The sequence below is a fragment of the Paroedura picta genome, chromosome 9 (assembly GCF_049243985.1).
Source record: "Paroedura picta isolate Pp20150507F chromosome 9, Ppicta_v3.0, whole genome shotgun sequence".
Classification (NCBI taxonomy): Eukaryota; Metazoa; Chordata; class Lepidosauria; order Squamata; family Gekkonidae; genus Paroedura; species Paroedura picta.
The window spans coordinates 65,452,814-65,463,397 of record NC_135377.1 but is presented as its reverse complement, the minus strand read 5'-3'; the positions used below and the strand labels follow the sequence as shown (position 1 = coordinate 65,463,397).

Here is a 10,584-nt window from a genome sequence, read left to right as displayed (position 1 = left end):
TATCCAACCTGTATACAACCCCTCTCCGTGAATGGGCTTGGGGCAGTTCATGACAGTAGGATAAAGCAATCAATAAAACCATTAAAGCAGCATAAAAATACTAAAACTAACAGTTCAGTTAGCATAGATTCAAATAGGTACCCGCATTGGTCTGAAGCAGCACTATAAAATCAGAGTCCAGTAGCACCTTTAAGACCAACAAAGATTTATTCAGGGCGTGAGTGCAAGCACTCTTCCTCAGACTAAAAACTCCTTACATAACAGGGAATATATAGCAAAAATACATTATGTTAGAAGAAGAAGAAGAGTTGGTTCATATATGCCGCTTTTCCCTACCCGAAGTAGGCTCAAAGCGGCTTACAGTCGCCTTCCCATTCCTCTCCCCACAACAGACACCCTGTGGGGTGGGTGAGGCTGAGAGAGCCCTGATATCACTGCCCGGTCAGAACAGTTTTATCAGTGCCGTGGCGAGCCCAAGGTCACCCAGCTGGTTGCATGTGGGGGAGTGCAGAATCGAACCCGGCATGCCAGATTAGAAGACCGCACTCCTAACCACTACACCAAACTGGCTCTCAGTTACATCAGTAGACTGTGTCACCAGCCTCCCTTTCCCCCAGCCATTGGCCATCTGGCTGGTAATTTATGCCAGCAGAGGGGAGGGATGTAAGAGGTTAAACCACCTTGGTCTCAACCATGGCCTGGCTCTGTTGAAAAACAGGCATGGATGGCATGCAGAGTTCCTATTCGTTGTCCCTTGTTCTTTACCTGTACACATTTAGCAATCACTGTAAATACAATCTGATAGGCTGTTCCTTATTAAAGGACATACTTTAGCATTTTGAAGAGTGAGGGCACTGTGCTAAGATAAAGGTAGCTCTTTCTGCCGATGCTCAGACTCTAAGGGACCATCTTAGTACGTTTGAACATGGCTTGAAGTAACTTTCCCCTCCAAAACCTGACTATCCACAATTGCATGAAGGGTCTGGAACAGGATACGCCTTTCACAGATATTCCAAGCTCTTCGGAGCTGCCATACCAGTTTCTCCAGTGGGATCCAAAAATGCTTAGGCAGCAGCCTTCTCTTGAACAACGAATGTAGCTTGGGGCACGCCTCTGCCTACGGCTTTGGAGTGGCTTTGCTTAGTTTGATGAGAGTCCCGATAATACTTTGCAGAGAGGGAAGCTTTCTTAATGAAATTATTTGCCTGCAGCTGTCAAGTTGGAGGGTTTGGCAACTAAGACGTTCAAAGCAAGGAGGGATGAGGGCTCCTCCAGGCTGGGGGAATGAGTATAAAACATAAGAGTCCTGCTGGATCAGACTAGTGGTCCATCTAGTCCAGCATCCTGTCTCACACCATGACCAACCAGTTCCCCTGGAGGGCCAACCACAGGGCATGGAAGCTGAGACCTTCCCCCGACCTTGCTTGGCTCTGGGAGAATTTGTGGGGTTTGTAGCACCGTGAAAGGGTGAAGGCAGGCAACATCTTTAAAAGCAACAGACTTAAACAGGAGTCTAGCCTTATGATGCACATTATAGACAGACATTGCAATCTTTGTGGAAACAGCCTCTCTCTCTCTTCCTTTGTGCATCAGGGCTGCAAGCCCATAAAAAGTTATAAGGGGAAGTATGAACAACTATTCATTTATGCAACATTTCAACCAAATCCCAAACATAAAAAGATAGCAACATTACTTTGGACACAAGGAAGAAGATAGCGTTCAGAGCATTTTTAACAGCTAACTTTCAGACACTTTAATTTAACTTTGCTGGAAACTCATTCTCAGGGGGAGAACGAAAGGTATCACAGGAAAAATTTCACACCATCCCCACAGTTCTAAACATTGCATTCTCCTCTGCACCTTCTGATGGATTTTGAAGGCATTTGGTATGCCCCAGATCAAGCATTCTTAGAAGACTCACTCAGTTTTCCCTTTGCAGAGATGTCCCTTTCCCCCATAGCATACAAATAAGATTTAGGGATCCAGCACTGATTATTCCTTAAGATGTTATATTTTGGGTACACAGAGGAAGCCTCTTATAATTCAGCACTGACCAGAGGCAAAGGAAGGCAAGGACTCCTATGCTTTTAATAGCTGTGCATGAGTAATTGGAGTTTGCTGAGGTGAGAAAAGTTGCATCTGCCGGAATTCCTCCTCAACAGAATCATTAAATCTCCAGGGGCCCTTTCTTACTGTGGAACTAGTTACCTTATCTCACACAACTCCTTTTAACTAGACTAGCTACAGTCATGGAGTTGAAACATTACTTCCTCTATCTTGCATTTAGAAGCCCTTGATGTTGGAATTGAACCAACGGAGGGGTAGAGGTTTGTGTACTCACTCACCCACTAGAGAATATGTTCCCTGTACAACTGTCAATTTGTTTTTTTTTTATTATGCCAATAAGGGTCTTATGTAGGTATGAATACATTCCCTGATGCAGAACCTCTCTCCCCCCTTGAAACCTGACAGTTGTGAGAGACCATCACAGTTCATAGAAACCTCTGGAAGGAAGAAATGGGGTTGAAGGATGAATATTGCTCATCTTTGGAGCCCAGGCTGATATTGGCTTCCTTCCTTGGGAAAGGCATGCCATACAGGTAGGAGAGGTAGAAAAAAGGTTCCAGCTATGTAAGTTGGAATTGAGGGAGACTGCAGAGAGCGTGTCTTGCCCTTGGGCTGACAGTTCCAGGTTGAGAAACACCTGGAGTTTGGGGCAGGGGGGGTGGAGACTAGTGAGGAGAGGTTTTGGGAAGGGGAGAGACTTCAATGGGATGCCAGTCCCCAAGTGAGACCTGGTGACCCCATGGAATTACAGCTCATCTCCAGATAACAGAGAGAAGTTCCCCTGGAGAAAAGGGCTGCTTTGGAGGGTGGACTCCATAGCATTATACCCCAACGGGGCCTCTTCCCACTCCAAATCCCACCCACTCCCAGCTCCACCCCCAGAGTCTCCAGCTATTCCCCATCCCATAGACTCTACCTTCCAAAGCAGCCATATTCCCCACTAACTGAATGTGGAGAAGTGGGGAATCAAACCCCGAATCAAGCCTAGTTCTCCAAATTGAGGCTTCTGTTCTTAACCACCACACCGTGCAAGATCTGAAGGAAGCCCTCCCAGACCCAGTGTATATGACTTGGATGCAGAGAACTGGAGAAGCCAGAATGCTGCAGCCAAAATCCTTCAGCTATATAGTTGAACAGTTTAGTTGCCCTTCCAGTTTGTCAGAATGAAGTTGAGCCTATATGTAATATTACAAGGGATGTGCGTTAATAAAAAGAAAAATCTAGCAATAAAGACAGCTTGTGCATCAGTCTCAGGAGTAAATTCCCTCACTTGAAGTCCACTTTATTGCTGCCCAGCTATTTAAGGGTGCTGCCTTCCTGTAGTGCTTCGTCCCATGTGAGACAAAATAAAGAACATGTAATCACACTATCTTTACCCGATACGTCTGCTAGTTCAGACAAGATCATAAAAAGATCTGATTCCTCTGATTCAAGTCCAACTTCCCTTCTTACCTGCCCTGTGAGGAATGTGTTGACTCTAAGTTTTTCATGTGGGAGAAACACTTCAAACAATTTTCCCAGCACATTGTTTGGAAAAGAAGACGAGGACAGCTTTTTCTCCTACTAAGCTGCCATCTTTTTCAAAATTGCCTGCTACTTTCGTCTCAATAGCAACCAAATGCTTTAAAAAACCCAAATTTAAATACGCCAGGCGGCTGCTACTAAAAACACAAGTGTCAGACCAATTCAGCTGGGCAACCATGTTGGTCTAAAGCAGCAGAACAAAGGTTGCGTCCGGGGTACCTTGAAGACCAACTAAATTTTATGCAAGATGTAAACTTCCTGAAGAAGTGTGCATGCACCGAAAGTCTTATATCTTGAATAGAACATTGTTAGCCTTAAACTTTGTTCAAGTGTCAGACTGGCTGGACCTCCTTCTCTCCTTTGGGCCAAACACAGAGAAAATATGAACATGCAGAGACCGATAAAAACATGCAGAGAGCACAGCTTATCGCTGCCCTGAGGCAACAGCATGTATTTCTGCCAACAAATAACCTAATGTTAAATCAGTGTCTTTCTTTCAGCAGTCTCATCCAGTAATCTGGCAAGGATTAGCCACACACAGTTTTACAAGCCAAACAAAAATGGCCAAAGAAATTAAATGGAACATGCATATTGGAAGAACCTTACTTCTCTCACAGGGGGTGTCTGTTGTGGGGGGAGGAAAGGGAAGGCGACCGTAAGCCGCTTTGAGACTCCTTCGGGTAGAGAAAAGCAGCATATAAGAACCAACTCTTCTTCAAATTCATCTTTGGATATGTATGAAATCACTGGCACGATTTCCCTGTTGTTCAAATGTTGATTCTGATGCATCACAGAAGGCTTTCCATACAATGGCCTCTTATCTTCAAACTGAATGATTGAAGATAACATTAATAAAACTATTTTATGCATATTCTTTGGGGGCAGAGGAACGACAACGGTTTTTTGGCAGGCATGGGCATGAGCCACAGTGATTTCTTGCCCACTTGAAGGTTCTGGCCATTCCAATGGTGAAACCAAACAAATGGCCAAGCTGGTTCTTCCCTGTTTGGTTGGCAGGTCCAACAGTAACTGCAACCTAGATTCTACTAAGCTTGTCCACCACTGGCCTATTGAAGAGAAATATTACTGCTTGACTAGGCCATTCTTCTGATCTACCAAGGCAGGGAACAGCCTGTGCATGCAGATGGTACTGAACAACCACCAGAAACAGCAAATAGTGGTTAAACCAAAGATATAGCATAGGAGAGAGTGTCTGCTGCAGGCAGAGTTGTAAGATACAAATCGCTGGACACAGTAAGTTTAAACAAGAAACTGGGCATGGGGATTGTGTCAAATCTTTTCTGGGGAGGGGGAATGGACAACTCAGGGGAAACTATTTTCATTTATCAGTCTTTGAACAATTAGTTAGCTATTTCTTAAATTGTCAGGGAGTGGCGACCTGTTGAGTGAAACAAAACAGACTGGGTCCCATGCAGTGATCTGTGATCTTGAGTGAGCTACAGGAACACACACTCCACAGCAGAAGACCCCCCCCCCCGCCCAGTAAAGGTCTAAGGGAGGACAAGGTATGTGCTCCAAGCCATCATTTTGATTTACCTAGAATCATAGAGTTGGAAGGGACATCATGGGTCATCTAGTCCAACCCCCTGCACCATGCAGGACACTCACATCCCAATCGCTCATCCACTGTAACCTGCCACCCCCTTGAAACTTCACAAAATCAGCCTCTCTGTCAGATGGCTCTCCAGCCTCTGTTTAAACATTCCGAAAGATGGAGAACCCACCACCTCTTGAGGAAGCTTGTTCCACAGAGAAACCGCGCTGACTGTCAGGAACTTCTTCCGGATGTTTAGATGGAATTTCTTTTGAATTAATTTCATCCCATTGGTTCTGGTCCGTCCCTCCAGGGCAAGAGAGAACAACTCTGCTCCATCCTCTATATGGCAGCCTTTTAAATACTTGAAGATGGTTATCAGATCCCCCAACCTTTCTTCATATGTCTTGGTCTCCAAACCCCTCACCATCTTTGTTGCCCTCCTGTAAAAACAAAAATGGCTAGGGATTTGTGACTTTAAAAGTGAAAGTTCAGGGATTCTGTTCAAGCTGCTAAAATCTACAGCCCAGTTGTTGCTCATGCAGTTTCCAGAGCTCCAGCAATACACCTTGCCATAAATATAAATATAAATATAAATATAAATATAAATATAAATATAAATATAAATATAAATATAAATATAAATATAAATATAAATATAAATATAAATATAAATATAAATATAAATATAAATATAAATATAAATATAAATATAAATATAAATATAAATATAAATATAAATATAAATATAAATATAAATATAAATATAAATATAAACATAAACATAAACATAAGTCTAAATATAATATAAATATAAATATAGTGTCCCTAGAATTAGGCACAATACACAATCTTAAAAATGCCTCCCAATGAAATTCTCAGTATCCACACGGAGTACAATCCAGACACTTAAGTTTTATTTCAAACCAGAGGGGAACCTTCAGTAATGGATACAAAATATTAGTCTGCACAGCTGTTAGAACACCACTGCTCCTTTTTCAAAGAAATGCACCATATTGTTAGCATAGATGGCTTACAAGAATTTGAAAGATTGGCAGAAATGCCCCAAACTGGGCAGTGCCTGAACCTGATTTGTCTTCCAGGGTCCCTTCCTCTCTAAAAACAGACACACCAGTCTTAGAGGTTTCTCATTTCAGTAAGCGTTGAGACGACAAAGATGGCAAAAATAGCAAACAAAAAAGTGCATTCTGTTTATCATCGAAGCAAACAAAGCTACCAACCATCACAGGTGTAAGGAAAGAAAGGTCACGTTTTCCAAGAGAGAAGAAAGGATGGAATGAGCTGGCCAAGCAGGAGGGTGCGGCTCCTTCCCTCCCGTCTGGGAGCAAGAGGTTGAATCTCAACTGTGGCAGGTTAGATCTCATCAGCCCTTCAGCTGCCACCAAAACAGCAGCAGCAGGACGGCGTAAATTGTACCGTGGCCCTTTTCCAATGGCTGCCCCCACTTAAGGCCAACACTAATCCCAGCACAAGGGAGAGCACTCTCTTTGCCAGTCTGTCGTCCCCACCCCACCCACCCCCCAACTGCCTTCCACCAGTGCTGAGGAAAGCCATGAGGGGCAGCACCACGGGGCAGTGAGGGATTGTGAGCGGCCAGCGAGGAAATATAAAGCAACCCCCCTAAGACAACACAGTACATCAATGGATTCTATGCATGGGATTAAATAATATCTCACTACACCAGGGGTAGTCACACTGCGGCCTTCCGGATGTCCATGGACTACAATTCCCATGAGCCCCTGCCAGCAAATGCTGGCAGGGGCTCATAGGAATTGTAGTCCACGGACCTCTGGAGGGCCGCAGTTTGACTACCCCTGTGTACACTTGCGCATTTAAATGCATGCACGTAGGTATGTATGTGCATCTTTTGAGCATGGAAAAGAAACGCCTTCGGTGCACCGTAGAGATCCTCACAATAACTGTATGAATTGCCATGGACTGGCCGAAAGTTCCCACTGAAAAAGCTCTCAGAGAATACTCCAGGTTGGATCCAGCAGCGCTTTCCACAGACTGAAGGGAATTCTGTGAATTCATCTCCCTCCCTTCTACCGCAGCCCATAATACTCCCATGAACACTGCTGGGGACGACGACAGGGGATGCAAGGGGAAAACACGAGGGGCAAATGGGAGGTCTGCAGCGGGAAAAGGGGTAGATGTTAAGGATCGTCGCTTCCTCGCTTTCCATGAGTTGAAGTTGGCCACGGGGTCTAACCTACGGTCCGAGAGCACTACGGACCCCTACAGACATGGACCCGCCAGAGGACTGAGCGTCTTTTCCCCTGCACCCTGCCATAGTGGTCGCTGGTGGTTCGCCAGGGTGAACGGGGTGCAGAAAGAGTCTCCTGCTACTGAAATACTGTCCCGTAAAGTCTTGAGTGGCTAACGGTGCCTTAGGAGGCCAACTGGGATTTTATTTGCCCTTCTTCATTTTTGCAGTCTTCTCTTTCCGCTTCTTAACGTGTTTGGGGATCTTGTGTTTCCTCTTCTCTCGCTGAGCCTCTTTCGTCATCTTCTTTCTTTCCTGCATGGGAAAAGGGGGGCGGGGTTGGGGTAACAGCAGTGACAACAAGCCGCCTCAGTAGCAAGTCAGGCTGATCTACCTCATCTGAGGCACATCATGGAAGAGTGAGGAACGACTAAGGCAACACGGATTGTCCTCCCACAAAGAACCAAAAAAGGTTCAACCCTACATTTTATACATGTCCACTTTAGGAAATTGCTGGTTCCTCCAATCCCATGCCACGTTTACTGTAGACCAGGGGTAGTCAACCTGTGGTCCTCCAGATGTCCATGGACTACAATTCCCATGAGCCCCCGCCAGTGGCAGGGGCTCATGGGAATTGTAGTCCATGGACATCTGGAGGACCACAGGTTGACTACCCCTGCTGTAGACAACTGAAGTTCATTTTGTCTGTATATGGGGTGGGATGCAAGTCCCAGTTCAAACCTCAGCTTGTACACCACCTCCCTGGATGACCCCTCTCTTTCAGCCTCATCATACTGCGGTGGTGGAAAAGGACTGTCAGGTCACAACCGGCTTATGGTGACCCCGCAGAGCAGCCTTTTCCAACCTTTTGAAGCAGTCTTCAGGCTTCGAGGTGCCCAGAAGTGGTGCCAGCTGGCCACGCCTCCCCACCACTCCCCCCAGAAGTGATAGGTGCCTTGGGCACTCTGGGGCCCCTCCTCTCACCCCCTACAGATATATTACAGCCACTTTGGGAGGGGATGGGTCAATCTGGCCAAATAAGGGTATATTAAAAAAAAAATTAATTTTCATTCATAGGATGGGAGAGCTCTTCCCAGCTGCCATTTTGAAAACCCTCATGCTGCTGTACCATTGAGGGGCCTTTGTGATACCATAGGGCAGTGATCCCCAACCTTTTTATCACCGGGGACTGGTCAACGCTTGCCAATTTTACTGAGGCCCGGGAGGGGGGGTAGTCTTTTGCTGAGGGACATCGCTGCCACCTAAGCCCCTGCCCCACTTGGTTTCCCGCCGCCCACTGCGGGGTGCTGCCAGCAGCAGCTGGGCAGTGCCACACCAAGGGGGAGCCCCAGCCATGGCGGCTGCTGGAGAGCACCAAAGGTGAGCCAGTGGCAGGGCAGCCCCCGAGGCAGCAGCCGGGGAGGAAGGCAAGGAGGAGCCACGGCCCAGTACCGACTGATACACGGACCGGTACCGGTCACTGGCCCGGGGGCTGGGGACAGCTGCTGTAGGGTACCATGGTTAGGAAATCCTGCCACAGGGTTTTCAAGGCAAGTACCGCAGCCCTGGACTTTTTTTTGATGAGACTGGGCTATCCAGGTCAGAGGGAGAGAGGGGAAATCACACCATATTTCCATCAGAAATGTCACAGCCTTCAAGGCAAGGCTCCCCTTAGCTTAGAAAAGTTAACTGACTAACCTTTTTATCCACACCGATCTCAGCGGGCTGATCTTTAGGATGCACAGACTCTTCTTGTTCTTTACAAGCCGGTTTGGAGTTGTCAGAACTACCGTCATCCTCCGAATCAGATTCTGTCGCTTCTTTATCGTCAAGCAGAGCGGGCACCTAAATGGGCCACAGAATCTTGTTATTCTGCCCTGAATTTTGAAGCTTCAAGGACAGATAGATCTATGGATGCAGGAGGTCCTAGGCTCTGGCATCTCCAGTTAAAAGGATTGGGCAGTAGGTGACATGCACAACCTGAGATCCCAGGTAATCACTGCTAGCTAGTATGAGGATACTGAAATTAATAGACCAGTGGTTCAACTCAGAAGAAGGTGGCTTCATGTACGTTCAGGTCTTTACCATCTCTGTCTTGCTGCAAAAGCTCCAAGAGCATCCTTCTCTACACCCACTTGAAGAAAATGTCATTAAGTCTTCCAACAGAAGTCAACTTACATAGCTGATACCAAATATCTAACATATATTGGAGCTCACCCTCAGAGGATCAAGAATCAAATTAAGGGGGATTCCAGGCTCAGGTAGAAATATATAATAATTTGCAAACCTAGAAGGAATCCAGTTTTTTCAGAGACATAAGAAGAGTTGGGATTTTTAAAGTATTTGCAGCTAAATCCCCCCTTATCAACAGTACCGTCTATCGGCAAGTAGACATCTCTAAAAAGCTTTTCAAATCAACACACAACAGCAAAAAACAAAAAAACATGTACGAATGGGTAGTGAGGGGAAATGAGTGAGGAAATAAGGGGGTTAGAAAACAAAATAATGAGTGTGATGTGAGCAAATGGCAGGGGGAGACTAGGAAGATCACTGGAGATAGGGAATGAGTAGAAAAACCTACTGAAGAATAAGAAGAGTTGGTTCTTATATGCTGCTTTTCTTTCCCAGAAGGAGTCTCAAAGTGGCTTACAGTCACCTTCCCTTTCCTCTCCCCACAACAGACACCCTGTGAGGTGGGTGAGGCTGAGAGATCGCTGATATTACTGCTCGGTCAGAACAGCTTTATCAGTGCTGTGGGGAGCCCAAGGTCACCCAGCTGGCTGCATGTGGGGGAGCGAGGAATCAATCCCGGCATGCCAGATTAGAAGTCCGCACTCCTAACCACTGCACCAACCTGGCTCTATTGGGAGGTTGGATGACTAGAGAGGAAAAGGTCAAGCAGGAAAGCAGAACCAGAGTGGAAGGAGAGAAGAAGGTCCTTCTAGACTGTGTATTGGAGCAAGAGTAAAGAAGCATTGGCTGGGGGCGATGAGAACATTTTAAAATAACTTCTCACGAAATATTAACATTTTATATATATACTGTCATTGAAGAATGCTGTCTCACAGACACTGGGTTGAACCCCACCGATCTAACCCATCATCATCATCTCACCTTCTGAACACCTGATAAATCCTTCTTTAACCCTGTAACTGTCTGGTAGAGAATCTGTGCAACAACAACAAAAATCAAAATTAAGAATGAATGTGTA

At 45.8% G+C, this 10,584-nt stretch overlaps 1 protein-coding gene across 3 annotated transcripts in view; it reads right to left on the bottom strand.

Annotated features, from left to right (window-relative positions):
- Window positions 1-6,041: 6,041 nt before the first annotated feature.
- RIOK1 (RIO kinase 1) overlaps window positions 6,042-10,584 on the bottom strand; it is a 32,524-nt gene continuing 27,981 nt past the window's right edge. For 2 of the 3 annotated variants that reach the window (XM_077353144.1, XM_077353146.1), the window contains exons 16-18: window positions 10,488-10,541; window positions 9,072-9,218; window positions 6,042-7,688 (exon numbers count right to left, since the gene is read on the bottom strand). In XM_077353144.1, the coding sequence (XP_077209259.1) occupies window positions 7,578-7,688; window positions 9,072-9,218; window positions 10,488-10,541 (312 nt within the window). In that variant the 3' untranslated portion in view covers window positions 6,042-7,577. The remainder of the gene's footprint in view (window positions 7,689-9,071; window positions 9,219-10,487; window positions 10,542-10,584) is intronic. The other variant, XR_013234281.1, reaches the window with a different exon arrangement.